This window comes from Pieris rapae, chromosome 11, assembly GCF_905147795.1.
Source record: "Pieris rapae chromosome 11, ilPieRapa1.1, whole genome shotgun sequence".
Classification (NCBI taxonomy): Eukaryota; Metazoa; Arthropoda; class Insecta; order Lepidoptera; family Pieridae; genus Pieris; species Pieris rapae.
Window position 1 is genome coordinate 6,589,414 of NC_059519.1, and position 20,993 is coordinate 6,610,406.

At 31.8% G+C, this 20,993-nt stretch overlaps 1 protein-coding gene across 2 annotated transcripts in view; it reads right to left on the reverse strand.

Moving 5' to 3' along the window:
* Positions 1-20,993, reverse strand: part of LOC110998758 (cGMP-specific 3',5'-cyclic phosphodiesterase) — a 43,958-nt gene that overhangs the window by 14,930 nt on the left and 8,035 nt on the right. For both annotated transcript variants that reach the window (XM_045629980.1, XM_045629981.1), the window contains exons 2-4: positions 15,912-16,540; positions 7,786-7,899; positions 2,811-2,928 (exon numbers count right to left, since the gene is read on the reverse strand). In XM_045629980.1, coding sequence (XP_045485936.1) covers positions 2,811-2,928; positions 7,786-7,899; positions 15,912-16,457 — 778 coding nt within the window. In that variant the 5' untranslated portion in view covers positions 16,458-16,540. The remainder of the gene's footprint in view (positions 1-2,810; positions 2,929-7,785; positions 7,900-15,911; positions 16,541-20,993) is intronic.

A 20,993-nucleotide genomic window follows, 5' to 3' on the forward strand; every position in this document is an offset into this window, starting at 1 on the left:
TTTGTATTTCATTGTCCACGTTCTTTATTTTTTCTATGAATGTACAGCATTTTACCGGCTCAGCGACTCTTTGAAGTAAGCTGAAATTAATGTCTTTTATTTCACATCAGGCACTTGACCCAGTTCTTGCTTAATATTAACAGTGCAGTTCTGAATGAAAATATTAAAATCGCTTTGTCCTCGAGTGGAGTTTTATGTTAATTAATATTATCTGTTAGAGGAGAATTAGGGTAAAATACAGCCTATTTAAATCTGCGTCATGTTGGGTATTTTATAAATACAAAGATATATTTGTTACGCTGCAGTTATAGTTATAAAGAGAAGAACTAAAGTGAATTAAATATTAATGTTTTCTTTTAATTAAGATTTTATACTAAAAGAATTTACGAAAGGGGTATATATAAAACATAAGACACAAAATAGTTTATCTAATACTAAAAAATCACTGGCACTGCAGTCAGCCTCAGACTTCTGTATCTATTTTGTGATGATTAGGTTTTTTCTAATGGGTAAGTTGGTAATCAGCCAGCTGTGCCTTCTTAAAAAGAACGCATTAAATTTGATATCTTTTAAATCTCTAAAAAAAGTCCATGAATAAGAATAATCCCGTACGGTGTATAAAAAATATATTTCAAAGATTGACGTCTTTAGATTTCCTGGAAACACGTTTTTGTGAGAAATCGCACGACGACGATGAAATCGGTAAACTTCAATACGAATTTTTCCATACCAATTCGATGTGGCAAGACACGTACGAATATTCAACTATTATATCACTTCGAGGAACGGTCGTTTTCCTTAATGATTCCAAAAACATTAACCCACACAATAGGAAAGACAATGAATCATCAAAATATCGTAAACAACCGCAAACGGCCACACGCATATGAATGGGATTGTAATTTGTGTTTAAAATGGACTCACTCTCATTATGTAGCTTATTTAATATGAATACTCTAACCACTGCTTAAAAAACGGTTGTCTGTAAAGTCGGTTTACTGACGATAGTTGAACGTGACAACGTCATAAGAAAATACTGATGGAATGGTTCCATTTTTCTAAAGAAAATTTTAATTTTATTTGCTTGATAGATATTTCTTATCCATACAGGATATATGTAGAGATGGAATAAATGGAAACCACAGTTAAATTGATCAAGTTACATTCATTTTTAACGAACGAACGCTGCCGATTGTGCCTCTTAGTCGCTCGTTCCGCGCTCTCGCTTGCACTTCAAGCCTTAAATTAAACAGAGGTAACGCCGCATGCGTCATAAGCGAGGTAACGCCGCATTCGTCATGTTTTTCGTACGTGCAGCCGGCTCCTTAGAATTATAAGACGTTGTCACGTCAAAAACGTAATTATAAACACAGTTACAAACAGAGTATAAGCCAACAGAATGCCCAACGAGTTTTGTTACAATATTATGGATAATTTCAACATATTTATTCGAGTGCTTCAAAGCAGTTGTAGTCAGAGACTTGATAACCTGTAATCGTTTTATATACATGGTTAACCCCCTTAAACTAAGAAAACGTTTTCCAACCTATCTATCGGTCTTTTACCAACCTGAAATAGGGCTGAGAATCGAACTCAGTAACGATTACAGTTTATCTCCCTGACAGGTTCACTCCCAATCAGAGGTTTTATAAATATTAAGTTATAAATTCTCTCATGGAAGCCAAACATGATATAAAGGATATACATTAAAATACCACTAAGGTGTTAATAATGTAAATACTTAAGACAATATACATTAAAGCGGTCAATAAACCATGATGTATGTATGGGTCATATGATAACATGTGAATTTCCATTTATTAAGATAAGGACAAAGCCAAAACGATTTATTTATTTATTAGATTTACCAGGTGGTGTCAAATTTCTTGTAAAATGTTACGAATTTAAAAATTATATTAGGTGGAACGATAGAACATACTAGTAAATTGATTTTTTAGTTTGAAAATTATCTGTCCATTACTGAACATCTCACACCTGGCGCAAAGTTTTTGTTAGTTTTAGGTGGTACATACGTTGTGATGACCCAGTAATATTGAGTTTTGTATCAAAGCATAATTCAGCTCAAAAATTTATGACTTATAGAGCAGAGTAATTGGCATAAGGAACCGAAAAATGGAGCAACAAAATATTAAATGGGCACTGAACCTACTGTACAGTAAATGCAAAAGTGAAAGACAATTTAGAAGGTGGATTGACCAGATTAAGGAAACAGAAATGGCGGCATTTGGAGGAGGTCTTTGCCAAAAGACACAGACGATAGAAATGTAAATGTTAACTATCTAAAATAACAGACTAATATTATTATTATTCCTTTTTGTTGGCCGTGTTATGTTATGTTATATTATTTTATGTTATATTATATTTTTTGGTTCAGTAATGTTGAAATACCTACATACTATGTACTTAAATTCTTAAAAGGTGGCAACGCACTCGCGAGCCCTCTGGCATTGAGAGTGTCCATGGGTGGCGGTATCACTTAACATCAGGTGAGCCTCCTGCCCGTTTGGCCCCTGTTCTATAAAAAAAAACTGATACATTTTTACAACATTAGATAGTTAAGTAACTTATTGTATTGTATAATTAGGCAATAAATAAATAAATAACTATGTATATAGATATTGGGTAAAGTTAAAAATTGGGATATTGCTATTGGGAGTGTACTAGCACTGTTTCAGGAAAGAATCGAAATATGTATTCGGGTTATGTTTTTAATACGAAGTGATGGTGAAAATGGAAAGTGTTTCTTGCTTATAAGTAATATTATTTCAGAGTAAAATAAACTTTAGTACCTGTAACCCTAGTAACGTCAAATAGTTTGGCTTGAAGGTATCTGTTAGGTGGAGTCCCTTTAGCCAGAAATAAGCTGCCTCGGTCCGCTGATGTTAGCAAACACACATTCACAAGGATCTGAAAAAAATAACGAAATAAGACCAAAAATTACTGGTGGTGAGAGAACGCTTTTTTATATGTTATGCAAAACAAAATATATTAATGATTTTAACTAAAAATATCTCACTTTATAATAATCTTAATTATTTAGAAATACTCTAACGCCCGAACCCAATAATGTAGCCACAATCTCAGATAGAAAACAATCTGCGATTGTGGATTGTCAGACCGTGACAGTCGATTTATCTCCTATCTGCATCCCAATAACCAATCCCTACGAAGACAATCCAAATTTTGGCGACGGATAGAATGCAATCTCTTCACTCTTTGTCGTTCCATTTTACCGAGTTTACACTCATATTCTTTAATCAATGTAAACCAAATAAAGTAAATAAAACATATGCACATTGTTTCACCCGTCAAACTGTAAAAAAATTAAGATAGAATATTGGCACAGTTGAACTATCATTTTCATACAAAGGTCTATCCACAGATACCGATCCGATCCCCCACAGATAGCTTGTATCGACAGCTGAGTATTATAATCCTTCGATTGGTAAATGGCAAACTTTTTACAACATTTGGATAAAGATGTCTATATCATATGGTCAAAAATGGATTGATATAGGTTATTGGGTTTGTGCGTTAAAGTATAGAGCTGAGGTTAGCCAAAGCGAAAAGCCTCCGGTGAAAAGATTCGTACTTTATTCAGCAATTTTCCAACTATGAGATATTATTGTTATGAAAGTTAACAAAGCTTTTTATACTGAAAATTAAAAAGAAAACTTCTAAGAGTTTTCCCAGCTTACAAAGGGGAGCCAAATAAATTTTCCAAGTAATTCGCAATGAAAATAAGTATCAATTAATTTTGTTGGCGCTCGCCTTGTTTTTGTGCCGTTGAGTAAACGTTATTGCCTTTGAAACTTCGTCAAAATATTTTAATAAGATTATTTTTCAAGGTATTGCCTTCAGGTGTTTGCTTTAATTATTTTGTTTTTAGAAGTCCATAATGTTTTTTTTTGGTCCGTATTACTTACTAATAATGAAATGTACCAACATTTGTTACTGAATTTAAGTTATTGAGATTCTGAGAAAACGTAAAAATTTTAAAACAAAAAAACCAATAATGTGTGTTCAGTTCTCGGAATAGATTATAAACAAACTCTTCATATAGAATATTTTTTTTCACATATTGTCCACACTCAGATTAGCACTTTAGAAAATTGATAAACTTGTTTAATTGAGTTAAGTTCTTAATTTTTTTAGGTCGATCGAATAACGTCAAATGATGAATAATTATCTTTAGTCGTTACCGTAATAGACCAGTGCCGAAGCCTTCAAAAATAGTAAAAAACGAAAAAAAATTACAGTAGGATGAAACCCATTAGAAATGCAGGGGAATATGATCAAAATGAAAGGAAAAATAAATTACGGTCGATCCGAGTTCGGGAAGTGGGAGGGGGGTGACTTTTAAGGGGGAAAAATTGTTTATCTTGATTTCTGGCGAAACTACCAGTCCTATGGAAAAAAGTTAAATGGCAAAGTTGTAGGTCATAAAAAGATCTACAACTTTGGTATTTACAATTTTTTCACATAACCTCAAAATTTAGGTGAAAAATTCAAAAAACCAAGTTTTTAGTTTTTTATTTATATCTTTTTTAAAAAGTTTTTTTTTTCTACGAAATTTGGTGAAAACTTACCTTATTATGTCCCAAATATACTGTAATTTATTTGATTAAAAATATTTATTTTTTCGCCTCATTTTAACTTAATATCAAAAAAGCACCCTAATTTTCAATCGAAAATTCTGACGTCAAAATTTCGGCTTTTTTCAAAAAGTTTGGGGGCTTTTTGTTCGTTGAAATATCTACTTTCTGATGGTGTAAAAAAAAATATACATTACTATAGGAAATATTATTAGAAAATGCAAAAAATTGAAAAAACCTCAAATTCGCAAATTTTCTTTTAATTATGTACAATTTTGAGGTATTTATTAAAATTTACACTTTAATTACTCAAAAAACGTAAGATTTCATGCTTCATTGATAAACGAAAAAATTGCAAATTAAAATATACTTCTATAATTAACAAACAAATAAGTTAATAAAGTTAATATTTAATAAGACATCTACAATATTTGAAAAAGTTGTAGAATCTTCTGTAAATAATATTTGTAGATGCCTATTTATTGCTGTTTTAAGATAATTTATATACCTGAGTGACCTTCGGTGAATTTTGAATTTTTCTTTGAATAAAGTAAATTTCTCACAAATCACTTAGAGTAACTCAGCCTGCAGGTGTATTTTTAAAAACGATGTTGTACACTACTCTGTATCTCGAATACTGGCTAACGGTTTTTACAGCTGCTACGAAATAGCAGGTATGTAGTAAGGCCCAGACCCTCCTAGGTCCAGCCCCACTTCTCAATGAAATAACTTACACTGGGCTAAAATTCACCGAAGGTCACTCAGGTATATAAATTATCTTAAAACAGCAATAAATAGGCATCTACAAATATTATTTACAGAAGATTCTACAACTTTTTCAAAATATTGTATATGTCTTATTAAATATTAACTTTATTAACTTATTTGTTTGTTAATTATAGAAGTATATTTTAATTTGCAATTTTTTCGTTTATCAATGAAGCATGAAATCTTACGTTTTTTGAGTAATTAAAGTGTAAATTTTAATAAATACCTCAAAATTGTACATAATTAAAAGAAAATTTGCGAATTTGAGGTTTTTTCAATTTTTTGCATTTTCTAATAATATTTCCTATAGTAATGTATATTTTTTTTTACACCATCAGAAAGTAGATATTTCAACGAACAAAAAGCCCCCAAACTTTTTGAAAAAAGCCGAAATTTTGACGTCAGAATTTTCGATTGAAAATTAGGGTGCTTTTTTGATATTAAGTTAAAATGAGGCGAAAAAATAAATATTTTTAATCAAATAAATTACAGTATATTTGGGACATAATAAGGTAAGTTTTCACCAAATTTCGTAGAAAAAAAAAACTTTTTAAAAAAGATATAAATAAAAAACTAAAAACTTGGTTTTTTGAATTTTTCACCTAAATTTTGAGGTTATGTGAAAAAATTGTAAATACCAAAGTTGTAGATCTTTTTATGACCTACAACTTTGCCATTTAACTTTTTTCCATAGGACTGGTAGTTTCGCCAGAAATCAAGATAAACAATTTTTCCCCCTTAAAAGTCACCCCCCTCCCACTTCCCGAACTCGGATCGACCGTAATTTATTTTTCCTTTCATTTTGATCATATTCCCCTGCATTTCTAATGGGTTTCATCCTACTGTAATTTTTTTTGGTTTCAAAAATTATCGACACTGGTCTATAAGAGCTACTGCAAAGCAATACAACGATTGAAAAATAAATTATTCAACCCTGTAAATTCTTGTTAGAAGTCAGATAAAAAGACAGACCCGTATATCTGCAACAGTTTCTGTATGATTATTCTAATTATAACAATGAAAAATTTCATAATACAATTTTCAATATATAACGGAAGATTTAAAAAATCTTTTAACATACCAAAGGCTTTCCTATAAAATTAGGTGACAGTCCAATTTAACCTAGTCCTAGTCACACTCAATTTTCCAACAAAAATAGTTTATGTATATTAAATAAAAGGTCTCTTTATTTTATACGTACTAAGTGAACTCTATTTGACCTATTATTTACTATAGTTATCTCAATACAATCAGTAAATGGATCACGTCTGAGAATATAACAATACTCCATTATTAATTCAGCTGAGTGTCCATTACGCGAATTATAATTTACCTTGTCTAGTTTGAAAATCTTATTGAAAGACAGTTAAACGTAAGAACGGAATAAAACGCTTTGAAAACGCAGTAACGGTTTTGCGATGATATAACTTAAATTGGAACTTTTCAAAATAAAAGGATTATTATATGTCAGGGTCCTGATGAATATGTTTTTCTTGTAATGATTTTTCATTATCACCAATGTTTACAATGCCAAAAACAATCTCTTCTCGTACAGTTTAACAGAAGTTTTTCTTTTTCAAGTTTTACAAGTTATAATTAATATTTCTTGCTTTGGAAATCATATTTTTTTTGTAATAATTCTTACAAAAAAAATATGATGTAAGTAAAAATAATATTTGCCTGTTAAATATTGTGTAATTTGTTTTTATGGGTTTGTGTTCCTAGCTTTAATTGTAATGCTCGTTAGAAAAACTTGCTTAAATAAATAAATATCAGTAAATTGTCTTTGGTTTACGTGCGTGCATTTTATTAAAAAAATATCAAACTCGCGTTATATCAGAATCCAACTGACTTGTTTCTTATTCTAGACTTAATATAGCTTAGAAGCCTGTGTTAGATTTTCATTTCTTTGAAGTGTGCTTTGAATTTAAAAAACAAATGTCTATGTATTACTATGTAAATTTATAAGGCAATAACCCTGTCGGATTCTTCTAGGACACTTTTACGAAATGAATGGCTGTACTTAATAAATAATAATATAACCGATCAAAGTCGATTTTCATAGGTCGTATTTCTTTTTTAAACATTGACATAATTAAAGCCAAGTTTTATTCAATTAAATTGATTCTAGAGATAACACAATGCCGATTATTGTGTTCTTTAATTAAGACAATTTTTAATTGTTTCAGTTCAATTTAAAATGGTTTTATTCTTTTATAATGGTTTGCTCGCTTAACTCACAAACGGACATTATTTATTTACTAGTCAGTTTACATGAGTTACTTACAACTAAAATATTACTTACATACAGAGCAACCTTATAAAAGCAAAGTGGATTAGAGGATTAAAAGATTATAATTATATATCTTTAAATATATTATTAAATAAAGACCGATAATACCTTATGACAAAGTACATCAATGTCCAATTCATTTGCGACATCCTTGATAAGGTCCATGAAAAGATCAGCTTCATCGAGCTGTCTTTGAGCTGAACTGCTTGGCGACCGTGATCTCTGAAAGCAAATACATAATGTAAAAATATGAACAGAAACGGCTGTGTTCATGTAGGACATTAAATTCTCACCACAGAGGCCGGCTAGTAACCGTCATTTTAAACAAATTAAACAGATGTTATGTAATTTATTTTATACAAATGTTGTATAAAAGAAAAAACTTGGCGATTAAAAAAAAAGGGCGGATAGTTTATTGCCAGTTCTTCTATTCTACGCTCTTGATTTGAGCACTGGCGGTAAATGTAAAATTAGAAGCATTCAAATGTATTTGTTTTTTCACGTTCATTAGTGTACATAGTGTACCTAATAGATTAAATGATTTGATTTGATTTGTTATATTGGCTTTACATGACGAACCATGTCGTTGTCCGTTGTAAGCGTTGTCCATGCGTCGTCATCGAGAACAGGTGCTATGTACTTGTGTTGACTAGGACGTGAATTTGTGTTACGGGTAATGGTTTCCTACTTCAATGCGTTTTTGTAAGTGCGAGATCCTATTTCACCATGCCTATTGCTGATAAAAATTAAAACGAGTGCTGTTCTTATTTCATTATTCTAGATACGAGGAGCTGTAATGGTTGCAAAAGTTTTAATTTGAGTATCATTTACCGAAAAAATTATCGATTGATAACTTGTGGATATCGAAAAAAATCTCGACCGACAAATGTAGCATTACGCCTTACAGCGGGGTTTCTTTTAGTAGTTATTCAAATATTAGGCATCCTTTTCATAACACGAAGGCAACACGCCACGCGAGATATTTAATTAATCCCCTCGTTTACTGTGTTGATATAAACATCTGCTGTGTTGTTTGTTGCTCTTATCTTTATCGGATCTTTAAATTTGGTGATAAAAGGAATATTTAAGTGTTCATAACTCCACATCTATACATATTTCTATATCCAAATATTTCTGAACCAATTCGACTTAGGGTCCTTCAATGGAAGGGCGTACCAATTATTCTTAAAAGACTGGTAATAAGAACGAGCCTTCAGGTTTTTTTTTTTATAAATTATTTATTTATTTGGTACCTACTCCTACAGCTAACATAAATTATATATAATTACAAACAAATATACTAAGAATATAGCCAAAGATGGAATACATGATACATTTAACAACAAAAAGATTACTAAAAGGGAACAAACAAACAAAAATTATTTAATACATTTGACTAATTGTGATTTAATTTATTTAACTAAGCCTAAATTAGTTGTGTTGTGTGATGATGTAAAAGTGTGGGTTTGTTTTTCTAGATAATTCTCCGACTATGTAGCCGTCGGAGGTATTAAGAGAGCGTTCAAGTATTGTAAAGTATTGTAAGTGACCATTGGTCGGCGGTAACATTTCACTTCAAGTGAGCCTTACCATTAGTTTTTGTATATATAAAGAACTATTTTTTTATAGAACTGGGGCAAACGGGCAGGAGGCTCACCTGATGTTAAGTGATACCGCCGCCCATGGACACTCTCAATGCCAGAGGGCTCGCGAGTGCGTTGCCGGCCTTTTAAGAATTGGTACGCTCTTTTCTTGAAGGACCCTTGATTCATTGATTACTTTTTTATCGTAGAAGTTATATCAGACACATAAAACACCGACTTCAGTAGTAGTAATGGCTTATCTGAATTTTATGGATTGTTCCTGTTTAGGATTTTGTGTTTTTACGATGAATTAAAGAAGCATTAAAATATATATGTCTTAAATCATTGAATACTCATAAAAGCTGTTCTATGCCCGCACGTCTCATTAGTAGGCGGTAAAGGAAAACATTTTCCATTTGTATAATGTTGAAAACCTACGCAGTCTGTTGAAACTAGCGATGTGTACTTTTAATGAAAATGTTATAAGTTATTTAAAGCAATATTTATGAATTTTCTACTTCAGTCGTATATTTTTTATAACATTTCAAACAGATAATTATGGTTATAAAACTGAAATATTAAGTTGCTATAGAAAAACATAATGATAATATTTTAGTTCATATTTCGCGATGAAAAACTAATTTTGTTTTGAGCAGTAACCTTGAAATGGCTTTTTCGTAATTAACGCTTAGCTAAGTGGCTTAAAAACTAAACTTAAAAAAAAATGTCGGTTAATATCATTTATTTTAACGACTTCAACATCGACGAGTAATATAGGTATATATTAAACATAAATAATTTAGCTGGTAAAAAGTTTATTTATTATAGTTAATTAGCTTCCAGTAAATTAGCTAACCTGCTTGCGCTTTAAGCTCACAACTTAGCGTAGGCCTATTTAAAAATTTTAAAATAAAGATTTACTGGGTTTAATACCCTGTGAAATATATATTATAATATTATTTTGGCTAAGAAACACACATATAGAAAATTTGTGAAATAAACACTAAAATATAACAGTACATTTGTTTTTCAGGCAAATGTAGTGTATCATAAATAACCTATTTTTTATTATATCACCATCTTAGACACCTGTTCCGTTCTTTGTCTTTGTATTTTCTGGTTATCTGTGGTAACGATTAAAATTTTAATATATTTCCACTATCAGATACAAGTCTTGATAAAGTATTGAGTTAGGCATGGCCTTTTTCTTGCGATAATTTCGTTCTCTGTACGGGTGTTAAATATAACAGTTAACTCGTACCAAAGAAACAAGTGGAGATATTAAATCAATACTTGAATAATATATGTCTTACTAGCTGACCCGGCAAACTTTGTTTTGCCATGTTTTTGTGCCAAAAAATTAAAGTTTATAATTCACAAAAAAAACATAAGGGATGATTGTAGAGGGGAGAAAAATTAGGGTTGCATGTATTTTTGTATTGTATGGTGTATCGTAAAAAAATAAAAACGAATTAAATAAAAAAAAATTGTCTAAAAAATAAATAAAAAATTTAGGAGTGGACCACCCTTAACATTTAGGGGGATGAAAAATAGATGTTGTTCGATTCTCAGACCTACCCAGTACGCACACAAAATTTCATGAGAATCGGTCGAGCCGTTTCGAAGGAGTTCGGTTACTAACCCCGTGACACAAGAATTTTATATATTAGATATTCTATCAGTTTTCCGTTTAGCTATTAATCCAATTTAGTTCGATTCATTGATCCGTAAGGATTAGTGAATCTTAACTAAACTAGTGAGTCAACCCAAGCCCAAATACATTTTTCTTAAAATGTCATTATAATAGTAGATATTGTATCTTTCTCTTTCATTAAAACATTTATACGTCGAAATGTCCATTCCGAAATCAAATGCGGCGAGAAATACGTGCCTTAAAGAGCTTGTGGTGAACTAACAAATGAGCAAAACTGTAGCCGTACGATTGAGTATGTACTAAATGGTTAAGTATGCGTAAAACATTCTCAATTAAAATACTTTTACACGTAGATATTAAGAGCGCTTTGAGATATTTTTATTTATTTGGACCACAAATTAGGACAAACACATGTCAAAATTAGCATACATACGAAAATATAAAAACTGGTGTCCCTAAAACACATGGGCTCGACCAGATATATAATATATTACTAATATTATGTTACTATGTAAGATCTACTACTGTTTTACGTAGAAATTGGCGTTTAGTATAACTGAATGCAGGGCGATGGATAATTAGTCAAACGATCCGCTACTAAATTGATTTCAAAAGTGCCTATAAACCCGATACAAAAAAATAAAGATTTTTCATAAGCCGAGCACGCTTGTTTAATATATGTAAAGGAAGAGACCATTGAGCAAATATATGCCTAGTCATTTTAAAGTTAGCAGGACTTAAGAGTATAAGAATTTTCAATTAACGAACCGTTTGAGAAAGGACAAAATTGTAAGGCCCTTGGCAAATTACCCAGCTCCATTTCTCACTTCCTTGCACGTGCCTTTATGTGAGATTAGATGGTAATCCCCTTTGTGCCTAGTTAAGTCCATAGTAAACGGTCTAATATGTGTACGTCGCTATGTGCTTTATTTTCTATATACAAAGGTTTTTAATAGAATTCACCAAGTTCAACGTTTTATTTCTCTTTTTCTACGGATTGAAGCTATGTATTATTATAAACTTATAATTATTTTTCTTCATTTTGCGTTTGCGCGTGCTTTACAGCGTGGTCACAATGACACAGGGTGTTGAATGTCAAAAAGTATCACATTTGTAGTTATATCATCTGTATTTATTTCCCTGGAGTTGATATCGACTAAAAGATCTGTTGACTAAAAAATCAGCTAATTAGAAGTTTACAATAAAACATTCAACAGTTCATGACATACGTTATAATAATACCATTTCGTTTCCATTTCCGTCTAAACTACAATTTAAAGTTAATACATGGTTGGGACTTTTGAATTAGTATTTTGTATGTTAAAATTTGCAATGCAAGTAAACCAATGAAACAAACCATATAAAATATATGAACCTTAACAACAGCCCGATACCAAAGGAATAATAATTTTCAATCCAATATTATTCAGGTCACGTCGGAAAAAACTGGTCAGGAACGTGTCTGGCTTGCGATAGTCCTAAAGTAATGTTTCATAACCAAAAGTTTTTTGGGATTATATGAGCTTGCCTACTACCTACAAAAGTTATTGAAAAAGTAATAATTTTTTGCCTTAAAAAAAAGTTATAGGTTTGGGATAGAGATTTCTGTATCTGTTTCTTGATCGTTTGATTTTTTCTAATAAGGAGGTAATTGGTCTTCTGTGGTCGACACACGCTGTCTTCTTGGGTCCAAAACGTTCGAGTGAGTGAGTGTTAAATGTGCACATAGAAAGTTCATTGGTGCACAGCTGCGGTTCGAACCTATGACCTCAGGGGTGAGATTCGAACATTGAAGGCCGGGAATTGGCTAACATTGCATGTTTGTTTTACCTTTGCTAATATATTTACAGCCCGCAATACACGGCGTGCACAAAAGAATGCTGAAATTGTGTTATACATAAAGGTCGCAAAGGGAGTTTAATCAAGTGAAAATGTGATGTCGGTGATATGTATTTGTCAAAGCAAAGAGTTCAGTATTACTATTAGCTTAGTTAAATAAATTAAATCACAATTAGTCAAATGTATTAAATAATTTTTGTTTGTTTGTTCCCTTTTATAAATCTTTTTATTGTTAAATGTATCATGTAATCCATCTTTGGCTATATTCTCAGTGTATTTGTTTGTAATTATATATAATTTATGTTAGCTGTAGGAGTACTAAATAAATAAATAAATTAGTATTACTAGTAGTACTATTAAGTACGTAATTTTAAAAGCTTGTTTCGAGTTACTGTATATGAAACACGTGTTACAGCTATTACAAATTTTGGGTAAAACGATATTTTTATATTCGATACTTGAGGTAACAAAACATTTTTCTTTAACAGAATGTCATACCTCTGAATATATTTTTGCTCTACTTTTATCTAAAAATAGAGATTAATAAGAATGGTTTTCGGAGAATTTTTAACAGATCGTCTATTATTAAAAATACCGAGAAATATTGTTCTGTCTAAAATCGGCGCAATACGAAACGTTCCAGATTAATCCAATTAAAGCATTTCCACGGAGCTGAGAAAATCAAATGTCAATTAGTAAGCTCACGTCAGTACAAAAATAATGATATAATATATTATTTTTCATATAAAAGGAGAAATAAATGTTATTATATAATTGATACCATGAATCGAATGGGATTTAATTTCTTATATGTTACATGAATATATTTGGAACCAGAAATACATCACCTTGAAGACTTTGGTTTAATGCGTTAATTACACATTTCAGAAATAAATAAAATAATGGCGCTACAACCATTTTAGGTCCGGGCCTCAAATTTTTATACCTGTTTCATAATTATTTATTAATCTATAAGGCAAGTAGGTAGACAGCCTTTTTGCCTGACGCACTCGTTTTTTTGGGTCTAAGGCAAAACGGATTCCTCACGATGTTTTCATTCAAAATTCGAGCGAATGATAAATGCATACAGAAAGAAAGTCCATTGGTGCACAGCCGGGGATCGAACCTACGACCTCAGGTATGAGAGTGGCACGATAAATCCACTAGGCCAACACCACTCAAAAATCATAAATACTTGAAAAAAGTCTAGACAGAAAAATCTTTTTATTATTAAAAACAGAAACATAATACAATATTCTCCCTAAATATATACCAGAACCCGACGAATACGGTTTCATTTATTTAAGTGTTGGTACTTGAAAAAGATAGATTGTCTTTGTCTTATATTTCCGCTTTGCTATGGGTAATTTCCTCGGAGAATTATAACCCAAATGTATATTCTACTGTTATTGAGGTTTTCCGTGTTATTATTTACATAAATATATGCTATTTAGTCTTTGTAAAAATACTATATTAGTATTCCTAGTACTCCCCGTGGATATGGAGAAACAGTTCGTGCGTTTAAATGGCAAAAGGGTGCTGTAGAAGTTAAAAATATAGACTAACCTCCTAAGCTAAAGTTTATATAATAAATCAATAGCAGTTCTGATTAATACAAGTTATTAGGCTTCAAAAACAACCGAAGCATGAGGTCCACGTGTATTATTTTGTATGTAAATAAAAAGCGTCTACCTGTTTTGAAAGTTTTTATAAGTTATCAGTATAGTTAGTTAGAGTAAATTGTACGCCATTTATACTGCAGTGTAGATTTCCATGTTAAATGGAGCATGTTGGCTTAATTTCATCAGCGTGCGAATCACTTCTTTGCGGTCGTAGGTTCGGCTCCGGCTACACCAATGAAATTTCTGTCAAATGTCGCTCGAACGGTGAAGTTAAACATCATGAGAAAACTTGCTTTACACCCAAAAAATCGACGCCGTGTCAGGCATAGGACGCTGCGTACTTGTCTATTTGATTTATTAATAATCAAGAAACATACAAAAACCTAAAAAAGTGCCACTGGCTTGTTTTGTGTACGTAATTATAATTGTACAAAAACCAATTATTTAAGTATATGGATATGATGTATTATACACATCACAGAACACATAAAGGTAAAATATATACTGAAAAAAATACAATATAAATTTTTTTAGTGTATGTCGTAGAGTGATATTTGGATACGTGAACTATAATTCCCGTATGTCCAATTCCATAACACAGGACGCAGGCTTAGCGCTGTTGCGTAATGCAATATTTAAGCACATTATTGCTACGTCACAGGCATTTGCCTGGCGGGTGAAAGCTTATTTGCAATGAGCCCTGCGGTTAGGCCATTGCCGGCTCAAACGTGGTTTCTACTGTTTTTTTAAATTACATGTATATGGTAACATTACACACGTTAAACATAAATAAATCTCTGTGTCTGTATCTCTAACTAGGATGAAAAATTCTTCTTGTTCTTAAGTAGGTACATATTATTCGACATTAAATGCAAAAAAAATTAGTAATTCTTTGTTTTATAAACTTAAGCATGCTCCAGGGAATGATGAATTGTGACGGGTATAGGTTCGATTCCTGGTCGGAGCGCAAATTATATTTAAATTTGTAATTTGTTCTTCGCCTCGTGAATACCTAACCGATCATCTGTCATTACGTGCTGACTGCTGCTGTCATTAATTACGAAGAAACCTTTCATTAAAAAAATATTTTCGTGGTGTATGTCAAGAATATTGTTTATAGTTTGCTATCCAAGGTCCTCGGATTGTATAATCCTATCTATCAATATCTGAAGCCACTGTCTGTCGCCTAACATTAATACTTGAAGCTCCATTTAAATTATCTACACAAGTATCAAAACTATTCGATATCTTATCACCTGTCAAGTAAATGTGATAGTACTGTTTGTAACTACATTCACACTTCTTTGCTCTTAAAAATGTAGTATTTTCTGCTTTTTCTGAACGGTGGGTGAAAAGCCTTTGATCCATAATATAATTGTGAGAAATGTTATGCCAACACTGGATCTGGCGAATGTTACATTTAATATCTGTTTAAATAAGCCTAGTCTCAAACACCCTTAAAATATTCTTAAGGATGTTAATGTTCGTGAACAACGTAATCCTCCCAATTAGTTAGACGTTAATATATTAACTCACCTTGACAGGAGACGACGACAGCCATAATTGGAAGAGATCTGACGTCACCGACGTACTTCTCGCTTCGTGTGTCGGTCTTGGAGATAAAGGTCCACCAGACGTTATACAATGCAGTCTATTCACCTCCTCCAGTGACGCACAATCCCTCAAATACCTCTCTAAAAGCCTAGGCTTGCTGTCTAATAACTTCTTTAATTCTTCCAAATCTTCCTCTGTACAGTCATCTGGAGTTGTTCTATCTATTTCCTTAACGTCTGGACATTGTTCATCTAAATCGTATACCTTATTGCCTATTTCTGGACTAGTTTTATAACTATCACATAGTCTGGCGCTGTTTAGCTCACAACCATTCTGCTCTGTGATTTCTACAATCGTTATCGGTGGGGCTTCTTTCAGCATGTTGCCGTTTGGTTTTATGTCGTCAGGCAACTCGTAGAATAGTTTCATAAGCGTATGAGTTTGATTCTTGTCTTTTTTGTTTGTCTGTTTGTCGTCTGACTTTTTCACGTTCGCATTTTCTACATCTACTGGATTCTCCGACGTCATCTTAGATTCAGTGATATGGGGGTATATGTATTGTTTCACTGCTTACTTCTGACATTGCTAGTTTGTTGTGACTTATGTTGTATCTGTAAAGAGAAAATTTAGTCATTAAAAATATTATTATTTGGTCGTATTTTTACCAGAATCAATGTCGAGGTTATTACTCAAAGCAATTCACTACAGAGATCTTTTTATATTGAAACTTGAATACGCTTGTCTTGTCTATAACTGTCCGGTATTCAGCCTTATTTATATTTTCAGTAAGTTTTACTAGCCGAGTCATTTACGCATATAGTATACAGTAGTTACATAAAAAACTACATATATTTTATAGGTTACTTCTATCAAGAAGGGTTGAATGTAGCAAAAATGTTCAGTACATTTTGTACAAGAAATGGCTTTAAAAGATATTGAACTTCCTCAATCCCAACACTCAATATGTGAAAGGGTTGATCCCTTCATTTCATTTCGAAAGGATCGAAAATAAAATCGTAGAAATCTGGTAATGTAATCCGCGAAGGCTAAATATATAAGAAAAATGGCTTGTAAATTCAAAGCGATGTTGGTTTAGAGGCTTTTACGTGCGACTTTCGTCTCTGAGGTCGTAGGTTTGATTCGCGGCTGTGCACTAATTTTTATTTCTATATGCATTTAATATTAATTATAGTTCGAACGGTGAAGGAAAACACCGCGAGGAAACCTGCTTGTGATACCGGACTTAAATCAAATGAAAAAAATGAAGGTCGTGAAAATTTGCTTTTCTAAATTAGTTATATCAAAACTTGATTCGAAAAGAACTTTAAGTTTTTCAAGATAAAAGTAAATATTGTAACAATTCTAAATTATATTTAAAACATAATATTTTTATTTATTTAATTAAAACTATGGGGCTTGATAGGCAGTGTGAAAACGCCCGCGCCGGTACATTCTGGCTCTAACCCTGCCTTATACAGGAAGATTAGCCCGTCCCTATTGAAAATAAAAATAAGGTTAGTAGCCATTGATTAAGATATAATCAGAGAATTCCTCAATTTTTGGAATATGTCAGAACTACGGTGCTTACCCATTATCATAAGCACTGTGTATTTTCTTTGCATACGAATAGACTATTTACGCAAGCAATCTCATCTTGAGCAGTTTTGCGTTGATTGAAAGGGACGTTATGACGTCACTTCAAACTTCGTAATGAATACATAATGAGAAGACTGAAATTGCGAGTCATTACGTATTTAATGTCAGTACTTTGTACAAAATTTTATAGACGACTTCTACTTCGTTTTGAGGATAAGCAAACGATAATGTGTTAATATATTTTTTTTTACAGATTTAAGTCGGTGTACATTGTGAGTGAGGGTGAGTACTGCTGGCGCTTTTCTCGCTCAACGAATTAGTAAAACAGCGAGGTAATGCTGACAGAGTTGAAGGTAATCAAATCATTCGAAACAAAGAAATCAATTTATTGAAATTTGTTTTTATTTTCTATTTATCCATTTTTAATTATTAAGTTAATATTTATGTTAAAAATGTTGTTAGCACGATATATTTGTGTGTTGGAATTAGTATTAGTAGAATACTTTAATATTACTAGTCGTCTTTACTATAGTATATTTATACATGCATTTAAAACGCTACTTACCGCCATTTATATCTTGGATGTTTTTATACGAACGAACGCAAAATGACGCGGACTTATAAAAACAAAAGGTGTTATCGTCTTAATTTCGTAAGTTTGTATTTAAATACGTCAATTTACACTAAAATTGTAATATTATGTAAACTAGTTTTAACATAGAATCATAGTGATAACCGCAACGTTCTGATTTATAATGCAATATTGTGGCTTCAATGTAAATCATATTCTAGTTTCATCGATCGTCTATTATGCAATACACACGAATCTTGGCTTTGGCGAATAGACAACTTATTATTGGAAAACATAACTTAGTAACTCACGTACACACGCACACATTGACACCATCACACAACACAGCCGAATTATGTATTACTTAGTTAAATGTGTTTAATAATTTTATTGATTTTTTCCTTTCGTAAATATTTGAACGTTTTGGTGCAGTAGTTTGTATTATGCATTCCATTTTGCATAATACAATGCATCTTAGCTATAGTACTACGAAATTAATAAATAAAAATTAAACATTAAAATGATCTTCAATATTATCCTCATTCTAGGAAAAATTTACATAAATAATAATTGTTGTTTCCAAGCATTGTTACGATAAAAAATATACACGCATGATAAACATTAATGAAATTAGGCTTAGGCATAAAGAAACAGACAATAAACAAAGGTATGTACAATTTGTGTAGATCAGTTTATGTTTTATCATTGCTTAGTACTTTTACACAACGGAGTGTTAAATCAAATGCATTCGTGAATCGTCGGATATTAATCTCAAAAACAAAAGACTGCTCAAGCATTGACAATATTTTACTTATCAGTACCGTAGTGTGATAAAGAATTAAATGATAAACATGAGATGCTCTGACAACAGTGCCTTGACAAACTGATTCGTACGTGTTTTCTTCAGGCAGGTGATAACGTTTAATACCTTTGAACCGTAATTACAATTATGTTACTGGTTGAGCACGTGACAGCTTGGGCCATGCAACTACTGACTACAGCATGACTAGGAACCAAAAATTGTCGCCACATAAAAGCGATTATAGTGTACGATTTAGTTATAATCAAATTTGGTTTGAAGAATAAGAATAACAAAACGGAAAGCCCAACATGCTGGCAGAGATTATGACGTTGTACGTTTCGGACAGCTATTTCCGTTGCCGGAAACATAACCTTTTTGCTGTGTATTAGACTCGTACAGTCCAGTGTACGACGCCCAAAAAGCTCCTACCCTCTCTTAATGCCTAGCCTACCTTTTTAGTAGTACGACTGTTACATTTTCCGAAATAAAAAACTTTTTAGGTTTTTCTGTGATTTTTTTCAGAGTTCAAGTTATAAGTTCTTAACTAGGAAATGAAAAATAAGGGGGGATCGTAGAGGATAGATAATGTATTTTTGTATGTTGTATAAAAACAAAAAATGTAAACTAAAAAATAAAAATATTTTTTTAAGGCGGACACTCCTTATCACTTAGTTCGAAAAATATTTGGTAGCCGATTCTTAGACTTAATGAATATGCATAAAAATCGGTCGAGCCATTTCGGAAGAGTATGACACGAGAATTTTATATATTGGATTTAAAAAAGTACTTAGAAAAGATTAATGAACAGCAAAAGGTTTCTTTTAGTTCAATTTGGCAATTTTCTTTATAGCGGTAATGTTTCTTTCCAACTCATGGTACAATTTGGTATTTGATTTCACAAGGGCGACAATTTTTTAGGTAAATAAACGTAATTCCATACGCGCTTGGCATGTCTCCAAACACTTACTTTGATAAGCCATATACAAACTAGATGAGAAAATTGAGATACATAACTTGTAACGCTGCTAGAATATTCAGAACTGCTTCAGCATTCTGGAAACCGGGTTATTAAATTTAAGTTCACATATGCCCCGATAGCGTTTACTTACTGAATTTACGACAAGAAATTCAGTACTATAACGGTGTTATTAAATACATAAATAATAGAGACCGTCTTTATGCCGTTTCACTTTTTGAGGGTAGTCTTTGTCGGTCTATGACAGTGGCGCTTTCAAATGACTCGTTGTTCTTTACAATACAGAAAAAACCCTACATCATGCTTTGCATTATTCCAATTTAATATTTTTATTTGAATTATAAAGCATTATACTTTTTAAGTACGAATAGGCATAACCGATCGCAATACCCAAGGTATAATTTTCGATTTTATGATTAAAATTAATCATGAAAGTTTATTTATGAAATAAACAACAATACAAACTGGACTAGTGACTTTAGCGTGCAACTGTGCACTAAAGACTATCTATTGGTGCAGTCTCAAACGCCCGAAACCAATAATAAATCCACAATCTTAGAATTGAAAACAATTTGATATCAGACCGTGACAGTCGAACAATCTCCTATCTGCATCCTAATAACCACCGTACGAAGACAATCCATTTTTGGAGACTGATAGAATGCAATCTCTTCGCTATTTACACTCATATGATAATCAATATAAACCTAATGAAGTAAATAAAACCATACATATAATATAAAAATATATATGTCTATGTTTAAAACATATAAAAAAGCTTTTCAATTATTTTAAAAACTGGTCTACGTTAAAATCTTAAGATGGGATATTGGCACAGTTGAACTGTTATTTTCATACAATGGTTTATCCACATACTCCGATCCTACCTACCCTGGATAGCTTGTTTCGACAGATACCTACTACAATCTGTCGATTGGTTATTGTCACACTGTTGTCAATATTTGGATTAAAATGTCTATCTCAGATGGCCAAAATTGACGACATGTTAGAGGCCGAACAAAACCTACTTGTAAATGAGATGAAAATAATCAAAATGCGGTAAAGTCAAGACCCATATAGGGTTGTAGTGGATTATTATTTTTAGAAATAATATAGTAT